The 17,709-nt window shown below is 31.5% G+C and overlaps 1 protein-coding gene across 2 annotated transcripts in view; it reads left to right on the top strand.

The window, feature by feature from the left end:
* The window catches only part of LOC115232390 (ADP-ribosylation factor-like protein 6-interacting protein 1), an 87,699-nt gene extending 77,120 nt beyond the window's left edge, over positions 1 to 10,579 (top strand). Inside the window, exons 4-6 of one of the 2 annotated variants that reach the window (XM_029802248.2) lie at positions 569 to 683; positions 6,805 to 6,889; positions 9,885 to 10,579. In XM_029802248.2, the coding sequence (XP_029658108.1) occupies positions 569 to 683; positions 6,805 to 6,889; positions 9,885 to 10,006 (322 nt within the window). In that variant the 3' untranslated portion in view covers positions 10,007 to 10,579. Of the gene's footprint in view, positions 1 to 568; positions 687 to 6,804; positions 6,890 to 9,884 lie in introns of both variants that reach the window. The other variant, XM_029802247.2, reaches the window with a different exon arrangement.
* The last annotated feature ends 7,130 nt before the right edge of the window (positions 10,580 to 17,709 follow it).

The following is a 17,709-nucleotide window of genomic DNA, read 5'->3' as shown; positions in this document are numbered from 1 at the left end:
CTCAAATGATCTGGATTCTACCCAAGAAAATGATAACTTTCTAAACTTGGTGTTCCTGTTAACTACATCATTTTTGTTCTTCATTTTTAGTTCTGAACCCATTCAAGTGGCCATCAAAATGTCTAATTATATAAATATAAATACTTTGTGTCTGTAATGGTAAAACTTCTTAAAGGTCAGGCTGACTAGCACATTACACGAAAATGCTGGTTATATAGCATCAAAATATCCATTGACTTAGCTTATAGCTGTATTATTTTTTAATGTTTATTTCATATCCTTTGGAGCTAATGTATGTTGTAGAAAGATGTGCAATTGGAACTATGCCTGGCTAATCATCATGGTAAACAATAAATTCCTAAACTTATATCCAACTTAACATTTCTAACTAAACATGGCCAAAAGAAATATAAGATGAGGCAAAATAGATAGGAAAATACTATTTTCTGTGGAATATTTCTAAAACTAAAAGCTGCTTCTTATACTGAGAGGAGTCGTTTTCCAAGATAAAAATTACTTTCTTAACAGTTGTATGGAATAAAATTTTTTATTTATCTTTTTTTTTTAGGACTGTGGTTCAAGAACAGCAATTTGAGCAAATATGTGAGCGTATCATGAATGTAAGGGACCATCTGACTAATGTCAAGACTACATTGGTGGGACTTAAAGTAGAGAAACCAAAGGTGGTTAGTATGTTGTTTCTTTTTAAAACCTGTGTTTAAATTTCTAAGTAGCTATTTCTTTGTGGAGGTTACTCAGACCTTGAAAAGAGCAGTGGTTCATCTTAAAATGGAATCAGCAATGCCATGTTTGCTACATGTGTATATGTGTGTGTATATATATATATATATATATATATATATATTATATATATATATATATATGTATGTATGTATGTATGTATGTATGTATGTATGTATGTATGTATGTATGTATGTATGTATATATGTATATGTATGTATGTATGTATGTATGTATGTATGTATGTATGTATGTATGTATGTATGTATGTATGTATGTATGTATGTATGTATGTATGTATGTATGTATGTGTGTATGTATGTATGTGTGTATATATGTATGTATGTGTATGTATATATATTTGTATATATATATGTATGTATGTGTATGTATATATGTGTATATATATATGTATGTATGTGTATATATGTATGTATGTATATATGTATATGTATGTTTATATATATATATATAATATATATATATATATATATATATATATATATGTATAGCCTCGGGCTGACCAAAGCCTTCTGAGCAGATTTGGTAGACGGAAACTGAAAGAAGCCCGTCATATATATATATGCACACACACGTATATACATGCATACTTCTAGTTTTTCTGCCTGGAATGTGGCGGAAGTTGTTCTCTGCCCATTTTCAGTGTTTATTGCTCCTGAGCATCTGCCACATACAAAAACTATCTTCCCAGTTAGCCTTCCTTTGATATTGCTGCACTTCTTATGTGTCCATAGCTTACACTAGGTACATCTTATAGAGTTTCTACCTACACTTTTTCTACAGATCGAGCAGAGCCATCTACCTGAAGGGATTTGTGGTTTGTCTGCTTTCCTACTTAGGACTTTGGTTTTAGCTAGGTTGACTCTAAGGCCCTTCATTTCTAATCCTTGCTTCCACACCTGAAACTTCTCCTCTAGTTCTGATAGTGACTCAGTAATTACAGCAAGGTGATCAGCATGGAGGAGCTCCCCAGGGGCATCCTATTTTGAATTCCTCTGTTATTGCTTGGAGGACTATGATAAATCGGAGGGGGCTTAGGACTGAACCTTGGTGGACCTCAACCTCTACCTGGAATCCTTCACTGTACTTGTTGCCAACCCTCACTTATTGACACCATCCCTGTACATGGCTTACACAGCTCTCACTAACCATTCATCCACCCCTAGTTTCTCTATTGACTACCAGATTAGGGATTGGGGGACCCTGTCAAAAGCTTTCTCCATGTCAACGAAAGCCAGGTACAGAGGTTTATCTTTGGCTAAGTATTTCTCCTGCAGCTGTCTTACCAGAAATATAACATCAGTGGTGCTTTTCCCTGGCATGGACCCAAACTGCATCTCATCTAAACTGACTCTCTTCCTAATTAGTTGGGCTATGACCCTCTCCGTGACCTTCATTACCTGATCCAACAACTTGATACCTCTGTAATTATTTGCATCTAGAGCATCACCTTTACCATTGTAGCAGTTGACTATTATGCTGCTACACCAGTCATTGGGTATGACTCCTTTGTGTATCACCTGGTTAACTATATGAGTGACTTGGCTATAGACAACACTGTCAGATATTTTGAGCATCTCTGCAGTAATTCCTGATGGCTGGGGGCTTTCCCTGTCTTCATACTCTTAATTGCTTTATCTACCAAGGTACTATCAATTTGGATAGCTGGTCCCTCTGTTGGGTTCACTTTCGGCAGACTCTCTTTCTCCCATTCATTGAGCAACCTTTCATAGTGGCGTCTCCAAACCTCTCTCTTTGCAGCCTCATTTAGTGCAAGTGAACCATCATCCATGTGGACACATTTCTCTCCTATGACATCATGATTCTCTCTCACACACTGTCTTGCAACATGAAATACCTCAAGTCTTTGGCCCTCATGGCGCAGAACATTGTCAAATTTTTTCTTATCTGCTTCCCCTCTGGTTAAATAAACCTGTTTCCTAGCTTCCCTTCTGGCAGTCTGATAGAATTCCCTGCTACCACCATTCTTCTAGTCCTTCCAAGCCTGTTTCTTTTCTCTAATAGCCCTGTCAACAACATTGTTCCACCTTCACATTATTTTGGGTCGAGAGGGGACTTTGCACCATCCACAGATCTGGTCAGTGGCCCTCAGCGGGTTGTCCCATAGAAACCTCCAGTTGTCTTCCACATCGTGTGAAGCTATATTCCCTTCTATTTCATCAAAGGCTTCGAGTAATATGTCTCTAAGTCTCTGTCTATTCATAGGATCTTTAAGCTTCAAGACTCTTCTCCTCCATGCTGGTCGTCTTTTGGGCATCCATTTAGCCCTGATCCTAATGTTGCTAACTATGTTGTGGGGTAAAGTCTTTGCCTGGGAAGGTTTTGGCATTTATAAGCAGCCATCTTTCCCTTTTTTTGACGAGGATGTAGTCAATTTGGCTTCTGTCTATAATGGTAAAATTCTTAAAATTCTTGGTCATCATATAGATTACCATATTCTGCTGTATATACATTTTAATCTGATATTGTTTATAACTATAAATTAAAGATATATACAAATGTACTGTGGGTAATTAACATGATGGCTACATTGCTTTAGTAGCAATAGGAAAATATTGACCTTTATCAGAAAAATACAACAGCAACATTTATATTCTTAGTCATCTAGAATGAAATGCACACTGAAGTATAAGAGAGCCAACATATTTTAAAATATTGGTCATGCACTTGAAAATGTTTACTACTTCATATAAATAGATAAGTCTTTCTTAATGCCAAGCAGCAGAACATCAGGGAATGTTTGTTCTTTAACTAGTATAAGTTTGGATAGAGAGTGCTCCATAGTTGCTGTTGTTATCAGAAGTGTTGCATGTACTTTAAACAACTCTCACAATTTGAAAGACAGGAATTTCAGATAATTTTTTGGGGAATGAGTATGATTGAAAACACCCTCAGTTCTGTTTGTCATTGTCTCCTTCAGAACCACAGAACTTGCAGAAAATATTTAGATCTCAAACTTTACTAGTTGTTGCCATGTCCTTTTAGGACCACAATTAGGCTTTGGAATGACTTTAGGATTTTACCTGTCTTACCTGTGTCATTTGCTTTAAATCTAGTTTCTTGAACGAGTGTATCTAGAAATATTTTATATATTTTCAGCTGATAGAACTCTTCCAAAAGACCAATTTATTATTGTAGCCATAGAGCCACGCTTGAACCTTGCAGGCATGTTTCTTGATCTGCTCTGATCAGAAGTTTCTCTTGGAACTTATAATACTGAGAATTCTTTTTTCAGTCTTACAGCATTCAATCAATTATTATAAATGCAGTTTGTAGATCAAGGTCATCTTGCTATTGATGAACATGTGATACAGTAGTTGTTTCCTTAAATACTGGTGTTGCAATTTTAAGGCAAAGAAGGGACTCCTGCTTGATGTACATAAGAAAATTGCCACATCTTCACTTGCAAAATCTTGTAGACTACTTTCACATATCTTGATTATGAACTGTTTGAGAATCACAAACATCTTTAAGTTTCTCTGAGTAGCTTCTCTGCAGGTTAATCTTGTTTTTTTTCAGTTCTTCAGCTTTGGGGCCCAGAATAGATGGAAAGTTGAGTTTGTATGAATGAAGCATTCCACTTAGTTAACATTAGAATGAAATTGTATAACCTCTTCCTTAAAGATCAATATTTTATATGCCAATACATCAAATTATAATGTATTTAATTTAATTAATTTGGACCAATTGTTTGGAAAACAATCACATTCTTTATATTAATATAATTTAACTTTAGGTAAATCATGTTCCGTTTACTTTAAAAAATTGAAAATCTTTAGTGCTCATATACCACAAAACTGTTTACTTAAACATAAACTTCCAATAATTTATACTACAAGTAACAAATACTAACATATTAGATAGCCATTAGGCCAACAGTCAGCTTGATTTTACAGTTTTTATAAGCCTAAGATTCAAGTGGTGTGCATGGCAGTGAATGAACAAAGCTTTTCTGTTGTGTTGAAAAATCCTTACTGAATCCCTACGTATGATTCGCTAATGTTAAACAATTTTATTATAGTCAAGGCCCTTCATGTTTTGTATCTGTAAGCTCTTTTTTTCTTCTTTTTTTCTTTTTTGCTAAATGAGCTCTTCACTAGTTGTAGACTCAGTGATACACATTTCAATGAAATGATCTTTGATTTCATTATCATAAACATGGTGAATGCATACAGAAGCTTACTCAATGTAGGAAACATCTGTTATCATATTTTTGTTGAAATATGCTGCCTTTGTTTCAGTTAATTTTGAAAATGATTAAGAATTTATTAAAGTAACTTTGTCATTATTAACCTGGTGTTTGGAGCATAAGTCAACATGAAATTTTGAAAGAAGATTTTAATGTAGATCACTTTAAACATTAAGTTTGTATCATAGAGGCAGAGGTGGTCTTGGTTGGGTTGGTATAAAAAGAGTTAAGGAACAAATATGTTGTTTCTGCCTTGATTTCAATTTGATATTGATTTTCTTATATTAATATCAAAAGACTTGTTCATGTCATTCTGAATATAGTTTGAAAACATTTACACCTGTGATTTTGTTTTTGATGAAGTACACTGTATAGCATCATGATGGTTCTTTATGACAATCATATTTTGGCAATCAGTTCAAGGAAGTTTCCGCTTTTTAAATTTGCTTCACTCTCAGCCTCACCTCTTAGTACTCTGTCTACAAAATAATGTAGTATTAAATATACCTTACCTAAAAATAAGATTGTAATTATAGGTCTGTTGGGCTACAACTGACCTAAAGTTGACTCAACAAAATCAGTAATTACATTTTGTAGATAAAACAGTATCACACTTTCAGATTCCTTTTTTCATGCATCTTTCTGTCTGTTGATAGTAGAAAGGAGAAAGGAAACTATGTAGAAACTAGTAGAAAGGAAGCTAAGAAGAAAAAATATTGAAATAGCAAGTGTAATAAGCAACATTCTTTGGTCAATTAACATAACACAAGCAAATTTTTAGGACATTGTTACATATATACAACCATATTTGAACAATTTTTTTTCTCATTTTTTAAAAACTTTCATATATTTGTGATATATTTTTGACATTAAAGCTTGTTTTTCTTCTATTTGTCAGATACTTTTGGTTAAATACATTCTGAAGTATTGATAATGTTGGAAAAGTTATAATATTTCCTTCATTGCCAGGAAATGTATATTTTTGGTCTTTTGTTTTTTGATAGGGTTGTTGTTTATTTCATAATTAAATTATCTTTTCAAACAGGCTGTTATACATATTCCAGGAACTTGCCTGTTATTCACAAAAGATGCAGAATCAAATTTCTTACATTCTCTACTTCTTCTATGTGATAATAATAATTCATAATAAACACAAAGTAAAACCTGTTGAGTGGGAATGATGTATGTAGGAGAGAAGGATTTACCATAATTGTCATACTTACAGAAAAATTGCAATGTTTTATCATAAATAATCTGGGTATTTTTTCGAATCTTTTAATGCAAATTGCATTGTTGTAAAGGTTATGATATCTTGTTTAATAAAATATTTATTAATTAAAAAAAAGAGTATTGATTTTTAGTATTTGCACATTAGTAACTGCACCAAGTGGAACTTTTTACAAAGTAATAGTGGAACAAGTAAAAATCTAGAACTAGTAATATATATTCTATAAAAATATATTTAAAAAATTTTTTACTGAAGAGACTTGTAGAAGGAAGAGGGAAAGGAATTAAGCTCCCTGATCTCCTACACCTGTGCACTTGTCTATGGTTGCTATAAATATATATACACAAGTAGTGGACAAATGAAAGAAAATAGTACTCAACACATTTAGTAGGAGTTACATTTGCTTTAAACAGCAGTTCCATATGACAACATTTCATGTGTGCATAGGACAGACCCTTCTCATCTGATAAGCTGAGTCAAACTGTTATTAAAAATATGTGTTCATGTGTGCGTCTGTGTATGTGTGTGAGAGAGAGAGAGAGAGAGAGAGAGAGAGGATGCATTGAAAAAAAATTAATGATGCTTTGTTAATATCTTATTACAGTATTTCGCTGTAACGATGGGAATCATGGCTTTCTTTGCTTGGTTTGGTAGCTTGGTGAACAATCTGATACTCACTTATCTTATTGGTAAGTAATTACAAATTTTATTGAGTTATGTTTTTTTTTCCCCAGGTGCTTAAACATTTTTTTATATTGTGTATTTGTAGACAATAGTATCATTGGTTATAGGTTTCCAAGGGGCCAGTAGCTACCTCACTGCATTTTTGATGGTGAAAGTCACATGAGAGCGTCTTTACTCTAATTTATCAACATTTTCTCACCGATGTCTATATTTTTTGTTGATGGAACACACCCATGATGGGTTTTCACATAGATGCTATCTACCAAATTTCACTTATAAGGCATAAATGAACTCAAGGTTATGATAAAAAGACACTTGCCGAAAGTGTCTGTTTTACATGTGTTTTTCTGGATGGCTTTTGAAATATTGTACTATTTCAATCTGGGCTTTCTAAATGCTAAACATTCAATCATTTCATGATTGTATTTCAGCTCGGTTGACTAGAGTCAAGAAATTAATGTGTACAACACATGGTAAAAAATCCATGGCTGGTTGTTCAGAATTTGAATTGCAGAGACTCTCTGTTTATAGCACACCCTGCTATTTTATTTAGCATGATGTACTATTTCATTTTTGTTCATTTCACTATAAAGCACATCATCAGCTATCTGTTTTCCATGCTGGCATGGGTTGGACACTTTGATTGGAGGCAGCAAGTCAGAAGGCTGTGCCAACTTCTGTCTGCTTTGGCATGGTTTGGATGCCCTTCCAAATGCCAAAGATATAATAATGCAATAAGGGTGATGGAGGTGTTACAATAAATTCTACAAGACAATAATCAATAGAAGTCAGTATGTGGTACATGTATTGATAAATTGTGGTACATTGAAAAGTCACCTGTAACAACTAGGATATAACCAGTAGATATAACCATGAGCATTTACTATTCCTAAATATTATGGCATAACAAATAAGAAAATATATGTATGCTGTCATTTTAAAAGAATATGTCCATCATAATGAACTTTAATATGCAATTGTGTGTGCAGGCTTAGCTGTGTAATTACTTCGTTTAAACTGAATATTACTGCTAGACTCTTCCTAATCTTGAAACCACTGGTGCCATCCCATACACACCAAGTGAAGGCACATGGCTCAGTGGTTAGAGCATTGGGCTCACAACAACAAAGTAGTGAGTTTGATTCCTGGACTGGGCTGTGTGTTGTGTTCTTGAGCAAGACACTTTATTTTACATTGCTCCAGTTCACTCAGCTGCAGAAATGATTTGCAACATCATTGGTGCCAAGCTGTATCATCCTTTGCTTTTCCTTTGGATAACATTGGTGGCATAGAGAGAGAAGGCTGGTATGTATGGGCAACTGTTGGTCTTCTATAAACAACCTTTCCCAGGCTTGTGCCTCTGAGGGTAACTTTGTAGGTGCAATCCCATGGTCATTTATGACTGAAGAGGGTTTTTACCCTGTTACCCTTTATGCAGTTGTAGATTTTATAAGACCATATTTACTCATTTTGGAGGTGTACTTGTTAGGCATGTGATTTGATCTGAGATCATGTGTTGAAACTAAAATGATTGTAACAGGGAAAACACATATTAGCTATCAAAAAAACATGCAAAGGCTATTAACTTCACTTAAATATTTGTTATCTGGTATCAAAATTTCTGTTGCATCAACTGCAACCTTTTTTAATATGGAACTTTTTTAAAAACTTTTATAACATACTTTCATAAATAATTGCAGTGATGCAGTTGAATAATGTCAGTGACAAGGGTGTATATTCCTGGTGTTCTATGTGTGCACTGCACACCCATTGAAAATAGCAAATTAATCATAAATATAAACCTTACTCATTAATTTAATCACAAATCTTAATGGAAAACTTTTGTTATACCCCTGCTTGAAATTTGGTGGCATTGGGTGTGGCAGTACACTCAATACAACAACCATCATATGCCACTGGTCAGTGATCTGGTTTAAGTTGGTGTGATGAAATTTTGATGTCAAATAATATACGTTTAAGCAAAGTCAACAGTTTTTGTGTGTTTTTGAATGGCTGATATGCATCTTCCACCCTGCAGTTATCTTATCTATTCTCATAAATATATATATCTACATCACACTTAAGACAGAGGTAATTCAGACATGAAAAACATATGCTTCAGCTCCGGAGACACTGACCAATAAATATTAGGTTGTCCCAAAAGTTCGTAAACACTTGCGAAAATTGACTATAACAATATAAACCCAAACAAACAATTAAAAATTGCATAAAAATTCAAATTTTCGCAAAGTTTTTACAAACTTTTGGGACAACCTTATAGTTGAAATTGATAAGGACTATTACTGTGTAATTAAAATTAAATCTAATTATTGAACAATAGAAATGAATACTAAACTATTTAGGATTAATGTTTTTGAATATAGTTGCTATGAAAAATATTTAATATTTCATAGAATACATGTTCACCACAAATGAATTTAAGGTGGCAAGTGTCTTAGGCTGTAACCCCAGCCTGACCAAAGCCTTGTGAATGGATTTAGTAAATAGAAACTGAAAGAAATCCTTGCGTGCATGTGCATGCGTGTGTGTGTGTGTGTGTGTGTGTGTGTGTCTTTTTCTGTCTCCTTGCCTTGATATCACATGAGAGTTGTCAATGAATGTCACTGTCATGAAAGATTGTTTCCAATCTTCTATGCAAACATATCTGGTTATGTGGAAATATCTTATTTGGAAACCGGTTAGGGTTAGTTACAGGGAGGGCATCTAGCTGCAGAAAATTTGCCTCAACAAAATTCCATCTGACCTATGCAAGCGTGGAAAAGAGGACGTTAAATCAATGATGATGAAGCCCTGCAAATTTTCGAAGATTCTGATGAAAATTATTGTGAGCTGCAATCAGCTTTATATTACCAGTTTTACTGTAATACAAAGATAAGAGCAAATTGTTGAAAACAGATATTTTACTTTTCTAAAACAGATGTTATTACATTTAATTAAACTATTGTTTATTGGAAGAATTTATTTTTCTTTCTTTTACAGTGGGTTTCGTTGTTCTTTATCCTGGGTTACGCCGTCACCAGATTCTTGAGAAGTACATCCAAGGAATTGTGGTTGTCTTGAAGAGGATGTTTTTTGGAAAACCTAAAGCAAAGAAGTCTTAGGGTTTATTATGAAGAAACTGGTGCTTAGTGTTGAAGTTTGGCAATTGTACAGCCATCCAGTTACTGCATATTTCTGATGGTTTTTCAGTCTGTTGTGGTTTTATTTTTGTATTTGATCAATACAAATGCCTAACCTTTCTAATGCCCTACATTATTGTCCTTTAATTTTCATCTCACCCCAAACCCCCTTTGTCTGTCTATTTTTGGGCTTTTCTAACACCTTTTTCAACACCAATTCGTCCAATGGTTAACTGTGCTCTGCTAATGGTGTTATTTTGGCTTTTGATCTCTTCTAGTTTTAATGCTTTTAACAAAAGAGAAACACTTGAAACAGTATATTTTTTATTGTTTATGAATCTAATAAGATAAACACATATGAACGGTCATGTGTGCAAACACAATCACAGACTCTCATATATACACAGTGTATTCATTTTATACATTGGTACCTGCTATATATATATATATATCCATGAGTTATTTGCATTTTAACTTACGCTATTGCTCTTGATTCATATTCTTGGTATTAGATAATAGTTGCTTAGAATATCATTAAAGAATGTTGTAGAAAGATTTTTGTTTTTAGTTTTAAGTACAACTTGCTGTTCAGATTTAATATGCTTTTGGAAGTTGTTAAATGATATGTTTCTTTTCATGTTTCAATTACCAAACTAGCCTCACTCTTAAATTCTTATTACACTTGAGGGTTTCTTAGATAATGTAGATGTGGTTAAACAGGGTTGCATCTCCATGATATTCCTCCTGATTGTAAAGGAAAATTAATCATTAACAGTATATTGTTATTATGTAATCTTGTCGAACTAAAATATGTGTAAGGGATATAATTTAGGGATAAACTTCCTTATAACAGTAAAATTGGGTCGCTCATATATCGTGTATGTTTGTATCTGTATATATCGTGTATATTTGTATCTGCATATGCACTCATACATTTTATATGTGTATGTGTATATACGAATATACATGCATGTATGCATGTGCATGTGGTGGTATCAGAAAGTTTCCAGACTAGGCCTAAATGAAAGTACATCATAAAAAAAAAATGTAGTTCACAAATTATTTGTATTTGGGTATCATCCTCAGAATAGTCCCCTAGTCTCCTTGGGAACATACTCAGTGATCCCAGTTTGTCTTCCACATTTCAAAAAGCACCACAAAGTCCTCTTCTTGAAGGCCGTCCAGTACCACATGCGATTCCATTTAAGTATCATCTTCTGTCTTGAAGCTGTGCCCTTTCAGCTTCAACTTAATTTTGGTGAAAAGCAGCAAAATTACAAGGGTATAAGTGAGGCAAGTGTGGGGGGGAAAACTTCACAGCAACCCAATGGGAAAGCTGATGCATTGTTTGGTGACAGCCCTCATGGATAAATTACCCAATTTATTCCGTGTATTCAGGAGTACTGCTTATGATTGGCTGCCTTTATTATCCAATACTTCATTGGCCTTGAAATGCATGTGCCACTCCAAAACCTAGATTTGCCAAAAGCCCTATAAAGCATTTCGAGGGTGGCAGATTTACTGAGCTTCATGTAAAATCTGATGCTGGTAAATGGCTCAAATTTGTTGGGCATTGTAAAAATTGCTGAACATTACAAAACCTTATTGGACATAATTAAACAGCATGAAGTCTCACTGCGTGCTGGTTATCAGTGACCATCAGCTGGTCATCCATTTTCGTTAAACAGTACAGTCTTAGCACATGCAGTCAGGAAACGTTCTGATAACACCTCATGTGGAAATATAAATGTTATATAGTGTTTTATCTATAAATATATATATATATATATATATACACACACACACACATATATGTATATATATATATATATATATATATATGACATATATAATAATTTATAAATATATGTGTGTGTATATATATGTATGTGTATATATATATATATATATATATGTATATGATATATGTATATACACATTAAAAAGAGATATATATAGGGCACACGTACATATTTATATTACATATGTATATTAGTATATGTGTTATATTTTGTGTACATTTGTTTGTCTGTGTGCATTTGTGTACATGTGTCTGTCTGTGTGTGCATGTTTTTGTGTATTACATTTGAGTAGCAGCCACAAGGAAGACCTCAAGTAATTAATGACTTTTCTTTGTCTTGCTTTAGTAGAAGTACATTGAGATAATAATTTTAGATGTTGTCCTTTACTTATTTAATGTTCATTGCTTCTGCTGTATGATTGTTTTTATTTTCATGTATCTTTACTGGAGAGGTATTATAGATATATCAATGCAGATATTAAACAGAGATCAGAATGTGTACTTCTGGTTTGTTTTACTTTTCTTTAAGTTCATTCATCACCTTTCAGTATTTTTTATTCACAAGAAGGATGCACAAATTCAACAGATATTGGTGTTTATCCATTCCAATTTCATTTACGTATAGAAATACAAATTGTTTTTCATTGCTCTCTTACCTTTCTATAATAGGAACATATTTGTCTCCCTTGCATGAGAAAGCAAGTAGCAGAGCAAGAAATTCTAATAAACTGCAACAAGGTAAACCTCAATTTCATACACTCTCATGGAGTGGTAAATTAGTTTATGAAAACTAAAAATAAAAACATTATTCAAATATATTCACTGACAAAGGATCTGATTAAAATTTAAAAATATATTTTGCAAATTTCGTAGTAAATTTGTTTTGAAAATCATTGAGACATTCATATTTTCTATACCTTCTTAATCTAATTTCCCTTGTTGTTATAGCTTCATTATAAACTAGGCTTATAAGATGGGTAAAGCATCGTTACAAATTTTGTTTTGCTTTTAGATCTGAAGTAATTGCATCTATCAAAATGTTTGCTGTTCACCTTTTATAAAATTTTCTTTTAAATAGTATTTACTATTCTCTCACTCGTATATTCAGTTGGTGTTTCTGACTCTTAAGATGGCCCTCCATTTACTCTGCCTGGTAAAATAAGGCAAATAATGCTTGCATCTTTGAAGGAGTAAAAGTCCTATTGCAATATATATTAGCACTAAGATAAAGAAAAACCTGCCAACATTAGTGAAAACATCATTGACTATTAGGCTTTCTTCACATGTGATGTGATGTTGGTTTTTAATTTTATTGTGATATTTTCCAGAAATAATTGTCAATTCTGTTGTCTATTTCTGTGTTGAATTATTCTCACCACCATAGACATTTCGTTTGTTATAATTTATGGAATATAATAGCTGTTGACTATTTAGGAATAACTGAGCAATTAGTAGCTAAGTAAACAAATTTATTAGTCAGGTAGCATAGTTAACTGAAAACCAAAACAACAGTAATTGGCCTAATGTTGTATTTAACATTTATTAAAGTTGTTCAACATTATTATGTTTATGCTATTGAGAATAAAGTTTTTGACATCGTAGAGCAGACATAATTCTGATAAAATGATATTTCTTGTGGAATCATTGAAATTTTCTTCCTAAAAATTTTCCAAAGCTAGATGGCCAATCTCTACAGAATTAGAAAAATATAGAAAAATTGTAAAATCATCAATTCCACATATATATATATATATATATATATATATATGGTAACACAATAACGTAATATACATTATAAAGTATGCAATGCATACCATAACTGAATGCATGTTAATGTATAACATACATGCACTACACAGAGAAACAAACAAATCTTATTTGAAATAGATTAACATCGACCAATAGGCAGGCTTGTTTTTAAAAATGATGTGGAGAAAATTATCATTATTACTTTTGATGAATGTTTACTGTACAGTTTTGTTAAATTTCATTTGAAATGTGTTTTCTCATTACATTTGATTGTTACGGTTTTGGAAAGTAATTTGAGTTTAACCTTTAGCATTTCAGATTACTCTGTTAAATGTAATGCATATTTATTCAGATTGTTTTGAATTAATTATGCATTATCTCGTAACTTTGACATTTTGGCGATGTGATTGTTTATTTTTAGAATGTCATTGTAAGGTAGGTGTGAGAGGCTGGATCTGAGCAGTTTGAACAAAGCAGGTAGAATATTTGGGTTGGATATGGCCAGTTTTAATACTAAAGGGTTGAAAACACTAAAGAAAAGCTGTTTTAGTGGATACTATTACATGATTTTAGAAGAAATAATTTGCTCAACATAGCTATGTATAAAAAGGTCAAAATTTCCCTGTGTCCATCAACAGTTCAGTATTAGGTTTGTTTTATGCAAATCTCCAAAGAATTAACATTTTTTTTAATTTATAAGAATTTAATGTATATGAATGTGTGTGTAGATTCTTTTTATATTTATTAATTATTTAAACATATATTATCAGATGTTTATCTATTCATTTATTGAACACTTTATGGTTATTTGTGCCAAAGAAGATCAATTATATTTAATTAATATTTTTTTTACTTATTTTCTACAAATGGAAATTGTGTTATATGTTGTCTAAATTTTTGAAATGTTGTTGGTGATAAGTCTTGTGTTCTTGGTCTTAATTTTTTTGTCCTCAGTTGATATTTATCTTCTGTTTTCTATCTTAATATATTTAATTATCACTTCTAACTACCTCATTAATTCTTTGTTTTCAAATCATTTTTGCAAAATTCACACTCTTCCAGTAGAGAGATTGCTAGATTGTATTACAACTTTAAATTTATGGTAGTAGATTGGTATGTGTGTGTGTACACATGTTCAGTTCTGTTGTTGATACTTTATAATCATGAATATGAATAAAATTTAGTGCTCTCTCCTCTTTGTGGTTTCTTCCAATCAAGTTATGATTTGTGACATCGTTTCTGCTCTACCTGTTGTAATGAGTTATCATATATATATATCTAACCTTGCATTTTCTACATTTACCTATTTAATTTTCTATCTCTATATTTAATTTATTCATTCATATTATCTATATTTCTTGGTTTATAATTGATTTTATTAGTTAATTAAGATGAAAATGAAAATAAAAACCTTATAAAAAAATTGCAAATAAAGTCTCCCTCCTTACAAAAAATGCAACTTACTCATGCACAAAAATAACAAAACAATTTGAAAAAAAGAAAAAAAAGAAAAAAGAAAGGCAGCAATGTTATAAAAATTGATTATTTTAGGTTTAACTAATTGAACCTATTTAATACTCTGGTTAGATTATTTGTAATAGAAAGCTTGAGTGATCATGCTATTCTTAATTTTCTTTGCTTATCTATTTTAACTTATTTGTGCAAAGAAAACCCTTCTAATACTCCTGTGATTTTGTTAAAAGTTAAGTATGGTGTTAGTTAAAAGTAACAAGAATAACTTTATCTGTGACTGACCTAACCATTTTTCTTGCCAGTTCTTGGCTAGATTTACTGATAAAGTATTGACCAACCAACACAAGAATCATCAGTTTTCATATTTGCTACAGGTTTTATGTTGTGTTTCTAAGTGAAACATTTTATTCATCTAGCAGTGTGGAATTGGTTGCAAGATTTTCTATGAAAGCTACATTGTCTACTGTATAGGAATTCGTCTCAGCATTGTATGCCACAATAACTGAAGTTGAATGCTGATTTTAATAATCATAATTATTGAAAGAATTACCTTTGATTTGCTTTAGTAACTCATAGCACTTTTATGAATGAAAAGAAAACAATTGAATTACTTTTGTTGTCAAAGAAGAAAATTTAAAATAAAGAATTACAGCTTTCTATGAGTTATATTTCCTTGTCTCCATTTTCAATGCATGGATTTTTGAATCTCACAGAATTCAAATTCAAACGAGCATTTATAATTGCTATTTTTGGCAAATTTTATCTGACATGAAAAACAAGGGGTATTAAAGTATAAGGAATTTTCACATGTTTTACATTATATATAATTTTTGCTGTAATTAGGTGTCATCAAGCATTGGTTTTTTAACCTTGTTGGTTTACAAAAGGGCTTTGTAGTGAAGGTAGCAGCAAACTTACATTCATATGAATGTATATTGACTTTGGATAGCTAAGTTGAAAAATATATTTTTTTAAGGAATGAAGGAAAAAAAAAATCATGTTTATTTATTACAGAAAATATAGGTGAAAAATCCAATATATTTTTGAATTGTATTTAAAATGATTTCTATAAAATGACTATAATGGAAGCTCAGATAGTGTATGAAAACTTCCATAATACTGAAGTTTGAACTTCAAAAATCCTACTTCTTTGTTCTTTAAATAGCCACAGTTTTCAATTGCATATGCTGCTATATGATTTATGAGGCTTTGAAATATAATTAACCATGCAGAGAAGCTGTGATGATGGTCATATCATTGCTCATTGTTGGTCTTTATATTTTTATCATTAGCATTCACTGTGGTAGTTTTTATCGTTTTGGTTTGTGAAAATTATGTTTCTATTTCAATAAAGATGGATTCATTTATATCAGGGAAATAATGGCTTTAGCTATTGAAACCTTGAACCTTCGAAAATGAGTGAATCTTAATTTTAAAATGCTTCTTTTAACATAGTTGTTGAGTTAAGAAGTAGATAAATACTAGAATTTCTAGCTATCTATTAGAGAAATAATGATGCAGTAGAAGTTTTTTTAACAGCTTACATCTGTAATAAAAGCAAAATTAACCACAAGTTTTATCTATGCAAAAGAGAGAAAAAGAGAGAGAAAAAAGCCAAAGGACAATTAAATAAGAATTTTTCTTATTGCATTAAATTAATTTTCTTAGCTAGTTTCATTCAGTATTATTACATTTGAGTACTGAAACTATTAAATTATAAATGGAACTTGAAACTATTTTGAAATAATCCTGGAAGAGAACAAAAACAGCCTGAAATAAAATAGTCAGAGGATCACATGATCACATACACACTATAATTACTATCATAATTTGTGTTGGTAATTATTGAACATCTGTTATTTCTTCTCTAGAATTTTTCTTTGTTGTAAAAATTTTGCTTCTCCTTCATTTTTTTTTTTGGAAAAATAAAATAAGTTAAACCTTTATAATTAAATTTTGTTTATTTTTTCTTTGATTTGATTTTTTAAAACTTCAAGTGTACTTGTTATAGACAGCTGAAATCATTCTTCAACTGCTGTTTCTATTTAATATAATATGATATTTTGTCTATCTTTTGAAACAAATTTCCCTCTGTATTCATAGACTGTTTATATGCATATAAGAAAACAGCCTTTTCTACAAAATTTGAGGTATATTCTGCAATTTGGCTAAGTTGTAAGTTTCAGCAATTATATTTTAAAATTTGTAAAGTATGCCTTTTTAAAAATAATTTTAATAATATCTTTCTGTAATTTTCTTCCAAATTTACTTGTATATGTAGTTATTAAAAAAATTCTCAGATAGATAGGAAAAATAAATAAAATGCAACAAAGTCATTTAGCATTCTTTAAAATTTGTGATGAATTTCTTTATACACAGATACAAAAGTTATTTGCTCTCATTTTTGTTGTAAGCAATTTTATTGTAAACTAGTCAATCATACTATATCTCTCAAGGGGAGAACACTCATATTTCACTTCCAACAATATTGTAAACTACAGAGGTACGTTATTTGTTGTGAAATGGTATAAACCAGTTTTGTTTCAGTATGCAGTTACATTCACCACTATGTCACAATATAAACTCAGATTGTTAGAAAATATTTGTAAATATATACAATATTTATAGTTTAAATTACTGCTGATATAAATTAGGGCTTAAT

The sequence above is a fragment of the Octopus sinensis genome, linkage group LG2 (genome assembly GCF_006345805.1).
Source record: "Octopus sinensis linkage group LG2, ASM634580v1, whole genome shotgun sequence".
Taxonomy (NCBI): domain Eukaryota; kingdom Metazoa; phylum Mollusca; class Cephalopoda; order Octopoda; family Octopodidae; genus Octopus; species Octopus sinensis.
Note: the sequence above shows the minus strand (reverse complement) of the source record. Positions and strands in the feature narration are given on the sequence as shown.